The 22,538-nt window shown below is 45.4% G+C and overlaps 1 protein-coding gene across 2 annotated transcripts in view; it reads left to right on the top strand.

Moving 5' to 3' along the window:
* Positions 1–13,371: 13,371 nt before the first annotated feature.
* The window catches only part of LOC308280389 (insulin receptor substrate 2-like), a 16,237-nt gene continuing 7,070 nt past the window's right edge, over positions 13,372–22,538 (top strand). The window contains exons 1-2 of one of the 2 annotated variants that reach the window (XM_080720654.1): positions 13,372–16,263; positions 16,419–16,918. In XM_080720654.1, coding sequence (XP_080576780.1) covers positions 13,535–16,263; positions 16,419–16,918 — 3,229 coding nt within the window. In that variant the 5' untranslated portion in view covers positions 13,372–13,534. Of the gene's footprint in view, positions 16,264–16,415; positions 16,919–22,538 lie in introns of both variants that reach the window. The other variant, XM_080720653.1, reaches the window with a different exon arrangement.

The raw sequence follows: 22,538 nt of genomic DNA, 5'->3' as shown, positions 1-22,538 counted from the left end.
ACCAAGGCCCTAACTCACCAAGGCCCTGCTTGGCATTACTAATTAACATACGTTTTTTTAATGCCCATCTCCATGTATGGGCATAACATATATTGTATGTATATGGATACATATTATTATTAATAAAAGATAAAATGAAATAAAAAGTCCATATATGGTCATTCCCAGAAAAAGAAAAAAAAACTTTTATGCCCATACATGCTTTAGGTGGATAGCTTATCACCTAAAATTTGCGGTGAATAGCCCTTCACCCTGGACTCTGATAGAGGCTTTACTGTGTGCACATAAATCATTTATAAACGCATGCCTGATTTAAAATTGGTTGGAATCTGAACTGAAAATAGCAGATCTACAAGCTCACAAGACATTGTACTGTGGACTTAATATACCTAGCTTAGTATATGGATTACTGGTGTGTTTTATTACTAGCAGAATCATAAGTAAATAAAACAAATGAAAACAAAAAAGCTGTTAAGAGATCTTTAGATGTATATCGTCCATGTATCGTATCGTCAACCATGTATCGTGTTATGTATCGAATCGCTATTAAAATGTATCGTTACACCCCTAATAGCTACGTTATGGGTGTGGAGGTGAAATGATCAAAGTACGTAGTCAAATGATGCACTATAATGTTTGTATCTACAGATGTAAAAACAGAGTGGTAGAGCGACAGTTGAACTTAGAAATATTATGCCATATAGGTGATGTAAGTGGTAACTGACCTGAACACATGCAGACTGAACTTTGACGTTATACCTCTTTGATTGGTCCTTGGCTGTAAGCCAGATCTGGATCAAAGGTTGAACGGTTAACCCCTCCATTTGTAAACACACGCACCCACGCACACGCACAAACACACGCAAGCGCGCGCACGCACACAGATTGCAGAGGTCCCTGCTCAACTCTGAGATCATTTACTTGGGGATCCTTGGATTAATCAAACATCGATAAGCTACTGCAAGATTACAATAGACATATGCTGTTTGTCAAGTCAAGTGCAGTGCGCAGTGGTGTTACACCCAATACACAAAGAAACCAGACTGCAGCACTGGGACAGTACGTAATCTAACACGTTTGATAACTACAGTATCTTATGTAACAGAGGTGATCCGAACCTCCCCACCGGGCTTCGAACCCGGGTCTCCGACGTGAAAGTCCAATATCTTAACCATTATTCCTAAGAGATATCCCTATGGAACGAGAGCAGATACTAGACTTTTGAGGCTTCAGGCTGGGGCTGTGACTCTCTCCGCCACACTCACCCCCCTTTGACCTCCTCCTACGGGGAAGCCCGGATCCAGGTCACGGCACCAATGTAACGGAGGTGATCCGAACTTCCCCACCCGGCTTCGAACCCGGGTCTCCTGCGTGAAAGTCCAATATCTTAACCATCACTCCAAAGGGATATCCCTATGGAACGAGAGCAGATACTAGACTTTTGAGGCTTCAGGCTGGGGCTGCGACTCTCTCCGCCACACTTATCACTCATGGTGATACGATACCATTCGATTCAATGATTTAAAATCGATATAGTCACTAATTAGCAAAGAAATTAAATCTGTGTGAAAGGTACTGTGGATAGTACAGATTTTTTAGGGAAACATGTATTATTATGGATATAAACACAGTGATTATCTGCCAAATACATGGACATTGTATATTGACAAACCTGCACCTTGACATGAACCCAGAGATTACACACATTTATCGATAGACCAGTGTAGCTATATGGAAAGGAAAAGTAATTAAACCCCTCCTTTTCATTTTCTCTTCTTAAAAATGCTAAATACAATGCACAAGTAGGTAGTATCGATACAATCGATTCTTTGCACTGCCGATTCGATACGATACAAAATAAAACGATACGATTCGATTTTAGCTGTTTTCATTTTGATATACTTCGATTGTTTAAGTTAAAAACGATATTTCAATACAGTTACTATATCGTTACACCCCTAGTAGCTATATAAAGACCGTTTTATCATAGTCATACTGTAGTGTTCTCTTATCGTGTATATGTATTCTTCCAAACAATATGAAGAACACTAAACCAAACATGTGATTTATTTATGCGATATCCATGCGCCAGGAATATTTGTACATTGGGAGATCATGACTGCAGCCCCTAGAGTTGGTATTGGGGAAGTTCAGTGTATTGCTCAAGGACTCATCAGCTGCACAACAACCCAGTTTTTGTATCTCTCGTCCTCTAGTCCAGTGGTTCTCAACCTTTGTGTCGGGACCCCCAGGGGGGTCCCCAAATTATTTTGGGGGGTCCCCAGATGATTGACTTAATGTGAAACATTGTTTTCTCACTCAACATTGAACAAACCAACATATAGTTTAAGTGTATAGAGGGTATCTGCACATTTCTAAAGTGAAGATTTAGAGACTTTTTAAGTCGTGTAAAATGAGAAATGAAACATTGGCCAACTTCAAATATTAGAGGCTGAAATTGTGACTTCAAATATTAGAGGCTGAAATTGTGACTTCAAATATTAGAGGCTGAAATTAATAGAACCGTGTTATACAAAATGTAATGCCTCAACTCTTAGCGCTCGTCGGGGTGGGGGCGGTCCCCAAATATGATTATTTTGGGGGTCGCGGTCTGAAAAGGTTGAGAACCACTGCTTTAGTCTCACCCGCACATTGTTTGTCTGAAGGCTTTCCACATAAAGTGGAAACCCCCATGGTTGTTGCCGTCTCGACCATGTGACCTTGCACGCTGCTGATCTGTTTTTGTTTACAACAGTAGAAAGAAGCTTTGTGGTCCAAAAATCTGGCAAACCAGCACTGCTAAGCTCTCAAGACTTCACTCATCAACCTCTGATCCCTAGAAATGTACTAAGTGACTCTCTAGATCAGGGGTTTTCAAAGTGGGTGACGGGCGGCAGTCCAGGGGTGCCGCGAGATCACTTGATAATATTTAGAATTTATTTGGACACTTGAAAAAGTACACAGTTATCAGTTCTAACCAAAATGGCTATTATCTCAAAGGTTTCCTCACAACATAATCACTAAAATATCATTACTGTCAGGCAGAAACCTCTGTCGCACAAAACTAGTGAAAACAGCCGATCTACAAGCACACAATGCCTCGCAATGCGAGGCGTTGTGTGCTTGTAGATCTGCTGTTTTCACTAGTTTAATACATTTTATTGACAGTTTAGTACATCTTGTAGATCTGCTGTTTTCACTAGTTTAGTACATTTTATAGATGATAAATACAAAACGAACGGTTTTGGACAACAAACGGTTTTGGTTTCCACACGACAACGATGATATGCTATAAATATAAGGTGCTGGGAGTGAAAATTATAATGTGGGGTGCCTCGGATTAAAACAATATTCATGAGGTGCCCTGAGACAAAAAGGTTTGGGGACACCTGCTCTAGATCACTTGCCCCATTTCACTGGTCAAGCCATCACACTGACACATTCATTCACTATAGTATACAGGGGGTCTGGGACCCCTAGGGGGTCCTCAGAGTTACTACAGGGGGTCCTCCAAATCTTTGTGAAAATTTGAAAATGTTGTTGGAGGTCCCTGCTTCATCTCTCTCTCTCAGATAAGGGGTCCTTGGTCTGAAAACGTTGAAGACCCCTGCTACAGTATATAGAGTATAGAGTATAAAAGTAAATGGTGTGCATTTATATACACCAGGGGTCTTCAACAGGGGGTCCGGGACCCCTAGGGGGTCCTCAGAGTTACTACAGGGGGTCCTCCAAATCTTTGTGTGATAGAAACTTTTTTCCTCCTTTTTTATATTAACCACTTGAACCCTAGCGTCCATATTCGGAGAACTTTAGCCAAAAATAGCAGATCTACAAGCTCACAACGCCTCGCGCTGCGAGGCGTTGTGAGCTTGTAGATCAGCTATTTTCGGCAAAAAAAAAAAAAAAATTGCTGTAGAGGGGAAAAAGAGCAGACGAAGTACAGAGTGAAAGGTCAAGTGTATTAAGTATTGACCAACATCACGTGAATATCTGAAAACACAAATTGTCGTGAATCCAAAATACACTGATGATCATGCTGTCAAAAAATGAAACTATGTGGAATGTAAAATTTGAAAATGTTGTTGGAGGTCCCTGCTTCATCTCTCTCTCAGATAAGGGGTCCTTGGTCTGAAAACGTTGAAGACCCCTGCTACAGTATATAGACCAGTAAGACTCCCTAATCGGGAGATAAGCGACCGTAGGTGGCTTATCTCCACAAATAGGGCAAAAATGTGTTTTTCCAAAATCTTCCTGATCCATGTTGATGACATGAGTGTAGACATGCTGTGTAGTGATATTCGTGATTTTAGGGCAAAAACTGTAGGAGCAGTGTCCAAAAATGTGTTTTAAAAATCGGCCTGAAGGTGGCGCTAGAATAGGGCCATGTGAGAAATGAGGGGTGGGGTCTCCGCGTTGCCTTGGCGGACAAATAGGTACCGGCCCCGGCTCTCCCGGACGCTCCTAGGCCGAGTTAGGGCATTTTATGTGCGCTGCAGTGGCAGGGGGTCCTCCACTGGGGGCGCCACCACTTTTGCATCCGTTCTGGAGCACCAGGAGTCGGTGGTCCCCGGGAATTCCCCGTGAGCAGCCCCGTTGGGGTGGTCATTTGGTCATTTTTGCACATTTGGTCATTTTTTACATCTGGGGGTCCCCCAGGGACCTGGGGGTCCCTGGGGCTCCGGGGGTCCTTGGAGGTTGTAGTTTGGCAGGCAAGGAGTGTGTGTGTAAAATCTGGCATGGATCGGGTCAACGGGTGCGGAGATATAAGCAGGGAAAAAGTGTGACGTGTGACGTGTGAGCACATTTGGGCATTTTTTACATCTGGGGGTCCCCCAGGGACCTGGGGGTCCCTGGGGCTCCGGGGGTCCTTGGAGGTTGTAGTTTGGCAGTCAAGGAGTGTGTGTGCAAAATTTGGCATGGATGGGGGCAACGGTTGTGGAGATATGAGCAGGGCAAAAGTGTGACGGACTCACTGACTCACTCACAGACAGCCGGTGGAGGTTTTGGTAGTAAATGCGACCTACGGTCGCAACTATAGAGTACCAGTAAGACTCCCTAATCGGGAGATAAGCGACCGTAGGTGGCTTATCTCCACAAATAGGGCAAAAATGTGTTTTTCCAAAATCTTCCTGATCCATGTTGATGACATGAGTGTAGACATGCTGTGTAGTGATATTTGTGATTTTAGGGCAAAAACTGTAGGAGCAGTGTCCAAAAACTGTGTTTTAAAAATCGGCCTGAAGGTGGCGCTAGAATAGGGCCATGTGAGAAATGAGGGGTGGGGTCTCCGCGTTGCCTTGGCGGACGAATAGGTACCGGCCCCGGCTCTCCCGGACGCTCCTAGCCCGAGTTACGGCATTTTATGTGCGCTGCAGTGGCAGGGGGTCCTCCACTGGGGGCGCCACCACTTTTGCATCCGTTCTGGAGCACCAGGAGTCGGTGGTCCCCGGGAATTCCCCGTGAGCAGCCCCGTTGGGGTGGTCATTTGGTCATTTTTGCACATTTGGTCATTTTTTACATCTGGGGGTCCCTGGGGCTCCGGGGGTCCTTGGAGGTTGTAGTTTGGCAGTCAAGGAGTGTGTGTGCAAAATTTGGCATGGATGGGGGCAACGGTTGTGGAGATATGAGCAGGGCAAAAGTGTGACTGACTCACTTACTCACTGACTCACTGACTCACTGACCCACGGACAGCCGGTGGAGGTTTTGGTAGTAAATGCGACCTACGGTCGCAATAAAAGTAAATGGTGTGCATTTATATAGGCCTACTCTTTTTCCAAGGCGCATTATGACGTGGTGGATTACATTCACACATAGTGGGGATAAGGTAGCCTACAAGCCTGCTCGCAGGGGTGTCAATTGGGTATGGCAGGGGTATGCAGCTTGTCTATCTGTTCTGGTTATTATGTTGTTAAATTACAGTAAAATAACTACAAATGCAAAATTTAACAAAATGGTCACTTTAACAAGGTATTATAATTATATTTTAGGTATAATTATATATTATATGTACTTCTTCTTAAAATAAATATATCATGCCTGTTGCTAAGGTATGGCAACATGACTGGTATGCAAGATACCAGTCATGTTGCCATACCTTAGTTTTTTCTGAACTGACGCCACTGCTGCTCGCCGTGGGAAATTAGGGGTTCAATGCCTTGCTCATGGACAATTAATGCCTGGAGTGGCGATCGAACCAGGGATGTTCCAATTAACAGACAATCATTGTTAGGGCTGTCACAATTATTACATAATCGTCTAATCGCAATCATTTGACATAATCGCGAGTATTTTTCATAATCGTTTCCATGTTGAAAAATGTTCATATATTTAAAAGAAATTGTGGAAATAGCAGATCTACAAGCTCACAACGCGTCGCGATGCTTGTAGATCGGCTATCTCGACTATCGATGTTATTCTTTAAGTATAAAGTTGTCAAATGTGTCAGTAATTTCTTTGTATATTTAGGTTATGTGTCATATCTACCATGGGCAACTTCAAAGCCTAAAAGCCAAACAGAAATGTATGTAATTGTCAATGACAAAAACACAATTAAATCGTTTATCGCAATTATTTGAGTGACAATTAATCGCCATGTGAAATGTCATAATCGTGACATCCCTACAGACAAGCATTGTACCTCCTTTCACTGCCTCTTACATACTGACACGCACACGCACGCGCGCACACACACACACACACACACACACACACACACACACACACACACACACACACACACGCACAGGTGTGCATTGTAAGGCATTCACGAATAGTGATTTTTAGTATTCAAATTATTCGACCTCAAAGTATTCGAACTGGCAAAACTGTCAAATATTAAGTGAGCAAGAGGCAAACATTGTGAAAATAGCCGATCTACATGCTCACAACGCCTCGAGTTGCGAGGCGTTGTGAGCATGTAGATCTGCTATTTTCACAATATTTATCTGTGGAACAGAGTCACATTAAATGTAATACCTACGATTCCTTGTTGGGGTGGGGGTCCCCAGTTCAAATATGTTTATTTTGGGGGTCACGGCCTAAAAAGGTTTGAGAACCCCTGGTATAGAGCATTAGTAACAAATTCATCCACCAGGGGCATTGACAACTCATTCTTATGACTTCCTATCTAGCCAAGCTTTCTTAACTATATATTTTTTAAAGAGAAAATAAAAATAAGCAAATATTTGACTTCGGTGAACAACGTCGAATAGTGACTTTGATATTCGAATATTCGAATAGTTGGTGAATGCAGAAGGTTGTACGGTATGTACAACCTTCTGCCATGCAAACTGACTTGTAATACTTGGGAAGCACAGGGGTGGCAGCACTCCATTCACACCAATCACACATCAACACATGTTGACAGACTGCGTTTATGAGCCAGTGACGAATAATCCATTGAATCTTGAATTACTTGATTTATACTTTGTCGTACAGTGCCGCATGCTGGAAATGGCAGATCTACAAGCTCACAACGTGCCTCGCATGCTATGTGTTGTGAGCTTGTAGATCTGCTATTTTTGGCCCGTTACATGATGTAGTACAACAGTGGATGAATCGTGCTAATACTTGACCTCACCATTTTTATGTTTCGTAAAAACTTTAATCAGACCACTATAACATACGAATGGATCAAAATGCACCAAGCTTTGTCTCTCTTCAAAGCAAATGGTTAAGAAAGAAAGAAAGAAAGAGAGAGAGAGAGAGAGAGAGAGAGAGAGAGAGAGAGAGAGAGAGAGAGAGAGAGAGAGAGAGAGAGAGAGAGAGAGAGAAAGAAAGAAAGAAAGAAAGAAAGAAAGAAAGAAAGAAAGACGTGGAAGACCGAGTGCCACGCTGCGAGCACTTTTGAAAAGTCGTGAAAATGTGTGCAAATCTTTGAATACTGTGTTTTTTAAGCCAACATTTCTAACTCAAATTTTGCTTCTGGGGTGGTCCCTGGAACAAAATATTTTGAGATGGGGGTCCGTGGCCAAATACATATCATTTTGGGGGTCCTTCACATGAAAAAGTTTGATCTCCATTGACATAGAAACATGGGTTTTTTTTTTTAAAAGAAAAAAAATGTTCAAGATTTTTCAAAAAATAGAAGATCTACAAGCTCGCAGCGCGGCATTCGCTGTGAGATTGTATCTGCTATTTTTCAATAGTTAAAGCACAAGATAATGCGTAACAATTCGATTCTGGGCCCTTGTACCCAGGGCCCAGAATTTGGTGCGACACCCCTGGATATTATTGTTGTTGTTTACTGGTCTGACTCAAACTACCTCCAGCCTCAACACCATACAGTTCAGCAGTAATCATCGTACTTGTTTACATGTTGTCCAGGGGACAACACTTTGACAATGGATGTCAGAGTCATGCTATTGATTCTAGGGGTGTAATGATATAGTAACTGTATCGAAATTTCGTTTTTAACTTAAAAAATCGAAGTATATCGAAATGAAAACAGCTAAAATCGAATCTTATCGCATTATTTTGTATCGTATCGAATCGGCAGTGCAAAGAATCGATTGTATCGATACACCTACTTGTGCATTGTATTTATTTTTAAGAAGAAAAAATTAAAAGGAAGGGTTTAATTACTTTTCCTTTCCATATAGCTACACTGTTCTATCGATAAATGTGTGTAATCTCTGGGTTCATGTCAAGGTGCAGGTTTGTCAATCAATATACAATGTCCATGTATTCGGCAGATAATCACTGTATTTACTTATTTATATCCATAATAATACATGTTTCCCTTAAAAACCTGCACTATCCACACCTTTCACACAGATTTAATTTCTTTGCTAAATAGTTACTATATTGATTTTAAATCATTGAATCGAATCGTATCGTATCGCCATGAATGAACCAATATCGTCCATGTATCGTATCGTCGACCATCTATCGTGATATGTATCGAATCGCTATTAAAATGTATTGTTACACCCCAAGAAAGTACAGTAAGTACACTTACTGTATAAAGTTGTGAGGTCATTATGATACTTTCTACTTCACCACATCTCGGAGGGAAGCATTATATCTTCTACTGCTCTACAATTATTTGAACCCTTTACTAGTCTAGTCAGGATACCAGGGAACGTGCTGGCCATTGGGAAAAGCGGGACAACTCCCGAACGGCCGGTTCATTCCCGGCCGGTCCAGGCCGGCCATTCCCTTCCCAAAAACTATTAAACTAAAATCTACTTATGGGCTTCCACTATGGGGATAATGATAGAAGTGTACACAGCATTTATTAATGCCATTATTTTAATTCATAGTGAATCAAAGCAGTCAAATAGCTCTCATTTAACTGTTACAGTTTATCAGTTACATAATTATTCACCATCGTGTCATAATCTATTTCTTTCAGTGGTGTTTGTCTCAGGCTTTTTATAATAACAACGGTTGAAATGCTATACTAGGAGGCTTTTGTGTAAATCCAGGCAGAGGCATTTGTTTTTATGAATGGTGTTGGATTAGTGGTGGTTGTTAATGCCGAGAAGAACACATGCTATGGGCTAAGATTAACCCCAATAATTCAACACTTGTCCCAAACAGACAAAGAGGCAACAGCCAAATGTCACTGGGATCACAAACACCCTGTGTCACCAACAACACCCGAGAACAATGTACTTGTTAGATATCGGAAGGGATTATTCTTAATCCGCAGTGTCTGTGTGTGCATGTGATTAAATAAACAAAAAAACAATGAACAATACATATAGTCATTAAGAAGGACACACACACACACACACACACACACACACACACACACACACACACACACACACACACACACACACACACGCACGCACACACACACACACACACACACACACACACACACACACACACACACACACACACACAGGCGGTTTTCCATTGTCACCTTGATGAGCAATGTGTGTAATAGGGATGGGACGATATGAAAATGTCATATCACGATTATTGTGACAAAAGAAATCATGATACAATATTATCACGATAATCAATATCCATTATCCTGAGGCAGAACGTTTGATGCGACGCGTTGTGAGCTTGTAGATCGGCTATTTTTTGGCAAAGAAAAAAGAGTACATATACTGTATTATTATCTTTTACCAATTATAGATTATAGATATGTGGCTTGGCAAATAAAAGGTGAATTGATCCCAGTGCATGACGGAGGACGATATCACAATATATTAAATCTCCACGATACGATTATCGTGAGTGTTTTTTTATCGCGATAAACGATAATATCGCTTATCGTCCCATCCCTATATAGTGTAATCTTCTTTTTGAGAGATTATGAAAACCAAGTGTTGTGGTGGGGGGCTGGGAGGCTCATGGGGGGGGGGGGGGGGGGGGGGGTACTGGTGTAGGGGTGACAGTGACTTATAAGCGAGATCAGGGGGAGCTTTGCCACCGTGGGACATGATTACAGAGATGATCTCTGTTGAACATATGTCCCTCCTACATGATCACCCAAAGACCCCCTTCCCAGCAGTGGCGTCAGTTAAGAAAAAGCTAAGGTATGGCAACATGACTGGTGTCTTGCACGTGCGCGAAACCAGTCATGTTGCCATACCTTAGCAAGTTTTTATGTTTTTTTCCCCTAGTTTCTACGGTTTCTTGGGCTGGATAATTATGGCAGCCTGGAACGGTTGTTCAAGTGCAGCTAAACTTGGCATGTTAGTAAACGTGCCACAATCAACAATAATGCATTTCACCTGTGCAGCTGACCTGCGGAACCTGGGAATATACCATTTTGTCAAGATGGGGAGAATACAAGTGTGGAGAATATAATTATAATACCTTGTTAAAGTGACCATTTTGTTAAATTTTGCATTTGTAGTTATTTTACTGTAATTTAACAACATAATAACCAGAACAGATAGACAAAGAAACATTCATGGATTTATATTTAAAAGTAACTTTTATTTCCCCCCCTGGACCCAGGGTATGGCAGCTGCATACCCCTGCCATACCCAATTGACGCCCCTGCTTCCCAGCATTGCCTATAATGATAAAGTTGCTCCAAATATGTTTATTGTACTTTCTATTCCTCTTTTCATTGCCTATATTTGATAAGAAGAATATATAACCCTCTAATTGTGAAGAATATATAACACAAACACTTTATGTAGGCCTTGAGGTTGAGGCAGCAGCACCAGCAACGGCCAGACGATGGCAGCATTTCTATTGTTTGGGAACAGCGTCTGACGCATCTACCCCTCATCTTTATTAGATGGTTGTTTTCATTCAAGACATTATGTAAAAGAATACGCACACGCAACCTAGCAAGGCACGCAAACACACTGTTGGGACTTTTAGGATGTTCATTTTCAATAGATAAGTAAACACACACAGAATGGCAGCTATGTTAGTGTGTAGGCTATGCCTGACTTCCAAAATGAAGCTTAGTAAACGCCACAACTGGCCCTGTTCGTATCGTAATCTCACCCCGTTTTGGAAAAGAGACTCAAGACCATTGAACAATTAGCATGTTATTGTTTGCTGCTGCTGTTGTTTTCATGGGAATTGATGTTCCTGTGTGAATACAGTGCACAAAACGCCTGTAATTATTGTCCACGGGTCATTTTCAGTGATCCATTCAAAGGACGCCTGGGGTTATGTTTTGCCCATGGTTTTGCCCCATTGAAAACATACCCTCCTCGTCCTCATTATACAAGTGGTTTCTAGTGGTGTAAAGTAACTAAGTAGATCTACCTAAGTAGGCTACTGTAGCCTACTTAGGGAATTATTTAGGTATTTGTACTTTACTTGAGTATTTCCAATACCTTTAGGTATTGGAAATACTTCTGCTCAAATATCGAAATAGCTCAGTGGCCTTGTGGTTAGAGTGTCCGCCCTGAGACTGGGAGGTCGGGGGTTCAATTCCCCGGCCGGGTCATACCAAAGACTATAAAAATGGGACCCAATGCCTCCCTGCTTGGCACTCAGCATCAAGGGTTGGATTGGGGGGGTTGATCACCACCAATGGGGGTCCAGGGACTACAGATGAAAATTAGCCCACGGCGGGCTAACTCTGGCTCATTTACATTGAAGTGAAAACTGACATGTCCATTAATGAGCACGGTCCCTGTCAAATAAACAGATCTTAACTCTTAACTATAGGCCTACCTATACTTTTATTCCACTAGAATGATTTGTAGTTAGGCCTATAGGCTATACTTTGTAGATTTGTATTATTATTACAAAACATAGCCTACATTAACCACTTCTGCCATAGCCTATATTTGGTCATTTGAAAATAGATGATCTACAAGCTCACCGATGCAACACATTGTGAGCTTGTAGATATAGACTGCTATTTTCAAAAGATGTTTATACATTTGAATACTTGAAGTTGGACATTCTGCACAATGAGAAGGCTAGGTCTACTTTTATTTTTAGTAGCTTACTTTAAGTACATTTTCATGCCAAATAATTTTGTACTAACCCTAACCCTACATTTTAAATTCCGGACTTTTACTTGTAACAGACTATATTTCTGCATTGCACTGTATAGATACTTTTACTTTAAGTAAAACACTTGAGTACTTTTTCCACCACTGGGTTTCACAATGTGCCATTTCAGAATGAAGGGGGGCGGGGCCCGTAGGTCCCTACCTACCCGTTTATCGCTGCTCTCTCGACCAATGAGCGGCGCGGAATGCGCCTGATTGACAGGCACGGCCCAGTTCCAGGCCGCACCGCCTTTTATGACTGTGTGTTTTTCTTCTCTTTTTTTAGAGCCTCAGCCAGAGGCGTCAATTGGGTATGGCAGGTGCTGCAGCTGCCATACCCTGGGTCCAGGGGGGAAAATAAAAGTTACTTTTAACTATAAATCCATGAATGTCTCTTTGTCTATCTGTGTTGGTTGTTATGTTGTTAAATTACAGTAAAATAACTACAAATGCAAAATAACAAAAGGTTATAGGTCTAATTATATTCTCCACACTTGTATTCTCCCCATCTTGACAAAATGGTAGTCTATATTCCCAGGTTCAGCAGGTCAGCTGCACAGGTGCAATTCATTATTGTTAATTGTGGCACATTTACTAACATGCCAAGTTTAGCTGCACACTTGAACAACCGTTCCAGGCTGCCATATCCAGCCCAAGAAACCTAGAAACGGGGGATGTTTATGTACTTCTTGTTGAATGATGAATGTACGTCTTAAAAAAAATGTATCATGCCTGTTGCTAAGGTATGGCAACACATGACTGGTGTCTTGCACGCGCACAAGACAGCAGTCATGTTGCCATACCTTAGCTTGTTTCCGAACTGACGCCGCTGGCCTCAGCGTATCAACGTCACATGTTGTTTTTCTCCTCTCCAGCCCCCAGCCAGTCAGCCAGTCAGTCAGTCGCACTTCTTATTGCTGCTTTAACCACTGCGGACAGCGCGGACATCATGTTATTATTACGATCGGCGCTCGCAATGGATTCCAACGAAACGGGTCTGTTTTAATTTCATTTAAAAAGTTGTTGTTTTTCTTGTTTTTTTCCCGGCGGGACATCCAACTATTTGAGAAGTTTATACGTCGTGAGGAGGAGGAATAATGGCGAGTCCTCCGGCGACGGGAGATCGGGGAGGACACCTGTTATTACCCAGTAGCAACAACAACAACAACAACAACAACGTGAAGAAGTGCGGGTACCTCAGGAAGCAGAAGCACGGACACAGGCGCTTCTTCGTGCTGCGGGAGCACAGCGGCTGCTCCCCCGCAAGGCTCGAGTACTACGAGAGCGAGAAGAAATGGAAGAACAAGTCGGCGGCCAAGCGGGTCATCGCCCTGGACTCGTGCCTGTGCGTCAACAAGCGCGCCGACGCCAAGCACAAGCACCTCATCGCCCTCTACACCAAGGACGAGTACTTCGCCGTGGCCGCCGACAACGAGCAGGAGCAGGAGAGCTGGTTCGCGGTGCTCACCGAGCTGATCGCGGAGGGGAAAGTGTACGAGACCCCCCCGGCCTCCACCTCCTCTCTGGTGGGCTTCGAGGAGTCGAGTTGTTACGGCGTCGTTACGCCCGTGGCGGCCGCCTATAAGGAGGTATGGCAGGTCAACTTGAAGTCGAAAGGACTGGGTCAGACCAAGAACCTGACCGGGGTGTACAGGCTGTGTTTATCCAGCCGGACGATCAGCTTCGTGAAGCTCAACTCCGAGGTGGCCGCGGTCAGTTTGCAGCTCATGAACATCCGGAGATGCGGTCACTCCGACAGCTTCTTCTTCATAGAAGTGGGTCGTTCGGCGGTGACGGGGCCCGGGGAGTTCTGGATGCAAGCGGAGGACTCTGTGGTGGCGCAGAACATCCACGAAACCATCCTGGAGGCCATGAAGGCCATGAAAGAGCTCTCGGAATTCCGGCCACGGAGCAAAAGCCAGTCTGCAAGCACCAACCCCATTTCAGTGCCCACACGGCGTAATCTGAACAACCTCCCCCCGAGTCAAACAGGGCTGGTCAGAAGATCCAGGACGGACAGTATGGCGGCCACATCCCCTGGGCGGAAGTTCACGTCCTGTCGGATTAGAACGGCCAGCGAAGGAGATGGGTGCACCACAGCACGGCCGGTCTCCATGTCTTTATCTGTGAGTGGCAGCCCCACCGGCCTGAGCTCTGGAAACCACCTCATCAGGTCCCAGACGCTCAGCAGCGGGCGTACCTGCCGAATGCTGGAGACCTCCTCCAACCTGCAGCACAGCAGGTCCATGAGCATGTCCAACTCCCCTCCAGCTGCCTTCAGCCCGATCAGTTCGTCTCCCAGAGGCGGCGCCAACATCTACACCCCAGACAAGGCCCGACGGCCCTTCAGCTGCAGCGCCTCCATCTCTGGGTCCCTCAGCGACACAGGCTTCATTCTGGGCGACGAGTACGGTTCGAGCCCCGGCGATGCCAGATTCCTCTCGCTGACGCGGAGCGACACCCCCGACTCCCTCTCCAGCACGCCTCCCTCTCGCGACGCCAGCGACCCGTGTGGTTACATGATGATGGACGGGGCCGGCGGCCACAGGCACGGGGGCGGCTTGGACAGCCTGGCGCTGGACAAGGCCTACAGGAAGCGCACCTACTCGCTCACCACGCCGCGGCAACAGCGGGTGGCTGCGCCACTCTCCTCGGCCTCCCTGGACGAGTACACGCTAATGAGGGCGGCGAACAGCCAGCGCTTCCACTCCGCCTCCCCTAAAGTGTCGTATCCGGAGGACTACGGTGACGTCGAGATCGGTTCCTCAAGGAGCTCCAACAGTAACCTGGGAGATAGCGGCTACATGCCGATGACGCCAGGCGTAGCACCGCAGTCCAACAAGGTGGACAACTACGTTCCCATGAGCCCCATGTGTGTCTCAGCCCCCAAGCAGATTGTGAACCCCAGGGGGCACGCCCAGTCGCCAGCGGGAGGCGGGGGCTGCAAGACCAGCTCGCCTTGCAGCGGCTCTCTGGAGGACAACGGCTACATGAGGATGTGGTGCGGCTCCAAGTCGTCCATGGAGAGCCCGGACAGCCGCCTGGGTAACGGAGAGTACATCAACATGTCGCCGGGCAACCCAGCCCCCCTCCAGACCCCACCGGACTACTACCTCGGTCCACTGGCCAGTGAGCCATCGTCATCCAGGCCAGCATACACCGGCGGCTCCCTGCCGAGGCCAGCCAAGCTGCAGGCCCCCAAGAACGAAGACAGCGACAACCAGTATGTCCTTATGAGCCCTCAGAGCCAGAGGCCCAGAGGTGGAGAGTCCGACTACTACTCGGTGATGCAGCCCAACGGCGCGGCCCAAAGCTCAGGTCTCAACTCTTCGGCGCCCTCCCCAGTCAGACACAGCCAGAGCCTCGCTTACAAAGGGAGGCTGAGCAGACCCAACAGGCTGTCCTTGGACACCCTCCGGATGCTTCCCAGCATGACCGAACATCCCCTCCCTCCCGGCGAGCCCAGGAGCCCCGGCGAATATATCAACATAGACTTCGGCAGCAGCAAATGTTCGCCGCCCTCCACCGTTTCCAGCGAGAGCCAGCCCTCGTCGATGGGCTCCAGCGGCGGCGGCAGGAGGAGGTCCCTGCTGTCCGACTACATGAACCTGGAGCTGGGCTCGCGCTCGCCCAAGGAGGCCGACACCGCCGCTGAGGGCTCGGACACGTTGCCGGACCTTTCCATGTGCCCATGCTCGGAGGAGTACCACCTGGACGACAACAGCGGCTCCCAGGGCTGCCCTGACGAGGTGAAAAGCGACTACACCGAGATGACCTTTGGAATGGCCAGTTCGCCTCCACACCTCGTTCCTCAGATCACAGCATGGTAGGTGTTTTGCAGCATGAGGATTACGAAAGTAGCTTTTCATACAGTTGGCTAGGAGCATGCCTGAAAATGAAAACCACAGTCGGTGTTTAATTATTTTGTTCATTGTGATATGGTATGATGTCTTGTAAACGTGTGTCCCTCTCCTCTAGCAGCCAGGCCATGAGGGAGAGGAGGCTATCCCTGGAGGACCAGGGCGTCAGCGGAGGCATCGGGGTGTTCCTGCTCGGGGCGGCCTCGTCCTCCGCGGTGGTGGACCCCGACTGCTCGGCCAAGGTGATCCGGGCCAACCCCCAGGGCCGGCGGCGCCACAGCTCCGAGACCTTCTCGTCCACGGCCACCGTCACGCCCGTCTTCCCCTCGTTCGCCCGCGGCGACGCGGCCAAGAGGCACAGCTCGGTGGAGAACATCTCGTCGCGGAGCAGCGACGGCTCGGACGAGGAGTGTGGGAGCCCCATGAGCCGGCAGACGTCGGCCGGCTACCAGAACGGGCTGAACTACATCGCGCTGAACCTGCTGGACGACGGGGACATGGACAAGTGTGAGGACCTGGTCGGCTTCAAGCCCGCCAGCAGCTGCAAACGGGGGATCCATGGATTACACACGGCACCCTACGTCTGTTTGGGATTCAAGGAGGCCGCGACTACTGCCAAAGGTGAGCGACTCTCATCGTTGTTGTCGGATGGAAACCTCCAAAACCGTTAGTTTTGTATTTATCATTTAAAAAATGATTTAAACTAGTGAAAGCAGCTGATCAACAAGCACACAATCTGCTGTTTTCACTACTCTTGTGCGACGGCCTTGAATGAAGAAGCAGGGCTTTACTTTGCGAAAAAACGTACAAATTTGAAACTTGGAGATACGAGGTTTCTGCCCGACAGTGACGTCATATTAGTTGTGCGTGACTGGCTTGGATGCATGCATGCACTCCAAAGCCAGTGAAAACTGGCTGTCAATGAATGTGCATTAATGACATTTTGCATGCCCATTTGTGCGCAACGTGGTATGAAAATATATTTTCCTCTCAATTTGGAAAACGTAATACAGTGTAATGTGATGATAACTGTGATGAATAGTGCTAGTATGTCTTCTGGCAGCGTATCTAAAGCGCTGCTATGTGACCTAATTCGCTGCTATAATGTGGCGTGCAAAACGTTCTGAGGGAAAACGGAAAAGGCTGGTTGTACTGTACAAACGGGGATGAAGAAGTGTGGCTGTATTGGCGTGCACGGTCTAAATGGAAGCCCCTGTACTTGAGGAAGAGGGGTGTGAATAAATGAATAAATAAATTGTTTGCTGCTCCTTGATTTGAAACGCGAGCTTTGAGCCTGAATCAAGCGACACTTTTTTTTTTGAATTTCGAAGTTGTTTATTTCAAAGAGAGCGGGACAGGGGCTGAGATCCAGGCAGTGAAACGTGACCAGGCTGACGCACGTTGGACCTGAGAGGCAGCACTGAAGTAAACAAGCCTCGTGCGTAGGCACTAGGCAACATGACGATGCACGATAGTGTTGCGTAGTTGTTGTTTTTCAGCCGTTTCCCTTTCTTCGAGCACACCTATCTACGCAGGGTTTACTCTTTATCGTTATTATTTCTTTAAATAAAGAAACGCAGTACAAAAAGACAAATACAGCCAACATGGCTTACTATAAAAGGTTCTTGAACATGACCAGGATGAATTAGGGGTTTCCTTTTTATGATTAAATCACATGAGAGAATTGCTTTTATGAAGTGAGGTTTTACTCGAGCAACATGCTTTAAATGAAAGCCTTGCCTATTGCCATGCATTCCGTTAGGATTAGGGGCATTCACGTTTTAAAATTAGTCCAGCTTATGTATTTCTTTCAGAAACTGCAGCCACCACAACGCACGCATGTGATAACACCATAGCAAATGGCAATGGAATGATGGTTGTCAGAAAGTCATGTGGGTTCCTGCCCGTCGACAGTGGTGGGAAAAGTACTGTTTTACTAAGTAAAAGCATCAATACTGCAATGTAGAAATACTCGGTTACAAGTAAAAGTCTGAATTCAAAATGTACTTGAGTAAAAGTACTTAAGTATTGGCATCAAAATATAGTTCCAAAAGTAAAAGTACAAAAGGTTTGAAAATAGCCGATCTACAAGCTCACAACGTGTCGCATAGCGACGCGTTGTGAGCTTGTAGATCTGCTGTTTTCAAATAGCCTAGGTATGAAATAGAGAAATAGTGGATTAATGTATGTTTTACAATATCATAATTTATATCTGTAGCTACTAGCTAGTAACTAAAGTTTTCAAATACATGTAGTGGAGTACAAGTACAACATTTTCCACGTGGAGATGTAGTGGAGTAGAAGTAAAAGTACTGAAAACTGGAAATGCTCAAGTAAAGTAGGCTACAAACACCTCAAAACTGTACTTAAGTAAATGTACTTAGTTACTTTACACCACGGGCCCGTCGACAGTAATGTCACAGTGCGCCCCAGGCATTTCCGGCCCCTTGTCGCATGGTTGGATACGAGGCAGCATTAGCATGCGTTGCGCGTCACAGTGACTCTGCCCCCCTACAAACCCCGTGCTCTCCCTCTCGTCTGATCAATATTTTGTCCCAGAATACAACTGAATACACAATAAAACTGACAGGCCCACTGTTGGGATGTTGTTGTTGTTGTTGGCATGGGGATGTGTGGGGTTAGCAGTGTTGTTTTTGACAGCAAATATTGATTTAGTTTTAGTCATAGTCTTTTGAATAAAATGTCATTTAGTTTTAGTCATAATTTAGTCACCTGAAAAGTTTTAGTTTTAGTCAAATTTTAGTCGACTAAATATCATAAGATTTTATGGCGACTAAATCTGCAGTTGATTTAGTCAACTGAAATGTATTTTGGCAGGCCTTGATGGCATCGTAATGACTGATTTTACACTTGTAGCTTGTAGATCTGCTATTTTCAGCATGCAACACCTGAGAGCAACCAAACATAAAATAACTCTCTTCTCCACTAGTCCCTCCCTAACGTTTTAGTCTAGTTTTTATTTCGTTGACGAAATTGACAATATATTTAGTCTCAGTTTTAGTCATCACAGCATAGTTTTTATTTAGTTTTCGTCAGTGAAAAAAACGCAGTCGACAAACATTTTTCGTCAAAGTTTTAGTCGACGAAATCAACACTGGGGGTTAGATCGGTCGACTCTCGCTAGCTGAGAGACGAGTGTTGACACTTGAGTTGCAGGCGTGACCGTCGTGTCCCCAGCACGCTGTTATCGGTCACAATTGCCCCACGTGTGTTTGCGAGCTGAGTGTGGGGACAGCGGCGACATGTGAGGCCCGACACATGTGGGTTTGTCCTTGCGAGTATAGGGCCGGGAACAACCCCCACGGGGTGGGGTGGGGTGGGGCAGGGTGGGGAGGGGGCTGTCTGTTGTTTGGCAGCCAGCAGGTAACTCAATGTCACAGCCCACATTCCTGACAGTGTGTTGTAAAAAAAAAGAAAAACAGGTGCCTGTAACGCTGTTTTTGTCTCTGCTACAGGGGCGTCACAAGGGGGGGGGGGGGGAGTGGGACTGAGTTACTAGGGCCCATGGTGGAAGGGTCTTAATTGTTTTGTACTTTAGCTATTGAAAAATAGCAGATATACAAGCTCACAGCGCGGCACCGAGTGCCGCGCTGCGAGCTTGTAGATCTGCTATTTTTGAAAAGTCGTGAAGATGTATGCTTTGAATATGTGTATTTTTTTAAGCGAACATTTGTAAATCAAATTTTGCTTTTGGGGGGGGGGGGGGGGGGGGGGGGGGGTTCCTGGAACTAAATATTTTGAGATTTGGGGTCCGTGGCCAAATACATATCATTTTGGGGGTCCTTCACATGAAAAGGTTTGAGCACCACTGACACAGAAACATAGGTTTTTCAAAAAAACCTTAGAAGGATTTGAAATAAAAAGACTTTTCACGATTTTTCAAAAATAGCAGATCTACAAGCTTGCAGCCGCGCTGTTATTCATGAACAGACAGTGGAACGATTATTTGTAATGTTTTATAAATCCTCTATGCAAATTGTAAACAAGCACTTCTTGGTTATATGTTTTGCTTGGGGAGGTGTAAGAATGGTGTAATTGCAACAACACATCTTGAATAGAGATAGAGAAAATACAAAGAAATAACGGTAATTATATTCAAGCACGTGGACTCTGGCACATACACGCTCAGTCGCGCGTACACACACACACACACACACACACACACACACACACACACACACACACACACACACACCAGTGTTGTTTTTGACAGCAAATTTAGATTTAGTTTTAGTCATAGTCTTTTGAATAAAATGTTATATCATTTTATCACAACGTTGTGAGCTTGTAGATCTGCTATTTTCAGAATGTAACACCTGAGAGCAACCAAACATACAGTTAAATTACTCTCTTCTCCACTAGTTTTTTTGTCATAGTTTTGTCATAGTTTTAGTCGACGAAATCAACACTGACACACACACACACACACACACACACACACACTCACATAGCAGTCAGAGAGAGAGAGAGAGAGAGAGAGAGAGAGAATAGCCAATTTTGTTTTTCCAACACTGGCTGTTTGCGGGGAGAGCGAGCACATTTTGCACTTAACGGGCAGGACCTCACGTGCACTCCTACTGCCTTTCCGCCTCATTAGGCCGTTCACTTAGCAGAAGAACGACAAGCAGAGAGGAGCGGAGGACGAGACAGGGAGAGATAGAGACGGCTCGCGGTCTCTCGTAAGCTCACAGCAGAAAGCAGGAGAGAGGGAAGGGGCAGGGCTTAGAGAGAGTAGGGGCAGGGCTCTGTCAGAGCCCTTTGCTTTTTTAAAGCAACAAACAAACCGTTGGTGAGTGAGGAGGCCCCTTATAGCCAAGGTGAATTCTGGGAGCTTGGGTGCACCGGGCTAGCGAGAGGCGGCTGATCGCTTGTTTACTGAACATTCTGTCCCAACAGAGCCGGGTTGAGGGAGGTCAAAGTGCGGCAGGGTGTTTTTGGCGCCCCCCCCCCCCCATCCCCCAGTGGCGTCAGTTCAGAAAAAGCTAAGGTATGGCAACATGTATGACACCAGTCGTGTTGCCATACCTTATAGCAACAGGCAATATACCCCCCCCCCCCCCCCCCCCCCCAATAATGCATTGCACCTGTGCAGCTGACCTGCGGAACCTGGGAATATTCATGGGTTGCATTTGTAGTCCTACACCCGCCATTTTGAGGACCAACACAGGTGTTTTGATTAACGTAGAACTTTGGTTCTATGCTAATCAGACAAATTGAACACATTTGTTGGTCCTCAACATGGCCGGTTTAGGATTACAAATGCAACTCATGAAGACCATCTTGTCAAGATGGGGAGAATAAAAGTGTGGAGAATATAATTATAATACCTTGTTAAAGTGACCATTTTGTTAAACTTTGCATTTGTGGTTGTTTTACTGTCATTTAACAACATAATAACCAGCACAGATAGACAAAAGATGGATTTATATTTAAAAGTAACTTTTATTTTCCCCCCCTGGACCCAGGATATGGCAGCTGCATACCGCTGCCATACCCAATTGACGCCCCTGTTTTGGTGCCCCCCCCACCCCCCCCCCCCCCGCCTCCTGGCGGTGGGCCCTGATACAGTGTTTATCAGGACCCCACACCGGGTCCCCTCAGAAGGGGAAGACGTGTTCGACCGTGCGCCGGGGGATCAAAGTACCAGTAAACCCGTCGACCTGCGGCCCCGCGAGGAATTTAGCAGCTCTGCTGCGACCCAGGCTTTGACCATGTGACGGCTCGCCCGCAGGGAATGTATGTCCAAAACCGTTGTATGTCCAAAACCGTTCGTTTTGTATTTATCATCTCTAAAATGTACTAAACTAGTGAAAACAGCAGATCTACAAGCACACAACGCCTCGCGATGCGAGGCGTTGTGTGCTTGTAGATCGGCTGTTTTCACTACTTTTGTGCGACAGTCTTGTATGATGAAGCAGGGCTTTGCTTTGCGAAAAGACGTACACATTTGAAACTTGGAGATACGAGGTTTCTGCCCGACAGTGACGATATGAAAATGTCATATCTTGATTATTGTGACCAAATAAAATCGTGATTTACGATATTATCACGATCAAAATATCCCTAACATCCTGGCCATTATCCCGGGGCAGAACATTTTACCAAAAAATGCCGATCTACAAGCTCACAACGTGTCGCGTTTGGTAGAGTTAGCTTTGGTAGAGTGAAAAAGAAAAGACTGCATCAAGTACGTATATTATAAGTACGTTTTACCAGTTAT

Source organism: Nannobrachium achirus (assembly GCF_963921795.1).
Source record: "Nannobrachium achirus genome assembly, chromosome: 24".
Classification (NCBI taxonomy): Eukaryota; Metazoa; Chordata; class Actinopteri; order Myctophiformes; family Myctophidae; genus Nannobrachium; species Nannobrachium achirus.
Note: the sequence above shows the minus strand (reverse complement) of the source record. Positions and strands in the feature narration are given on the sequence as shown.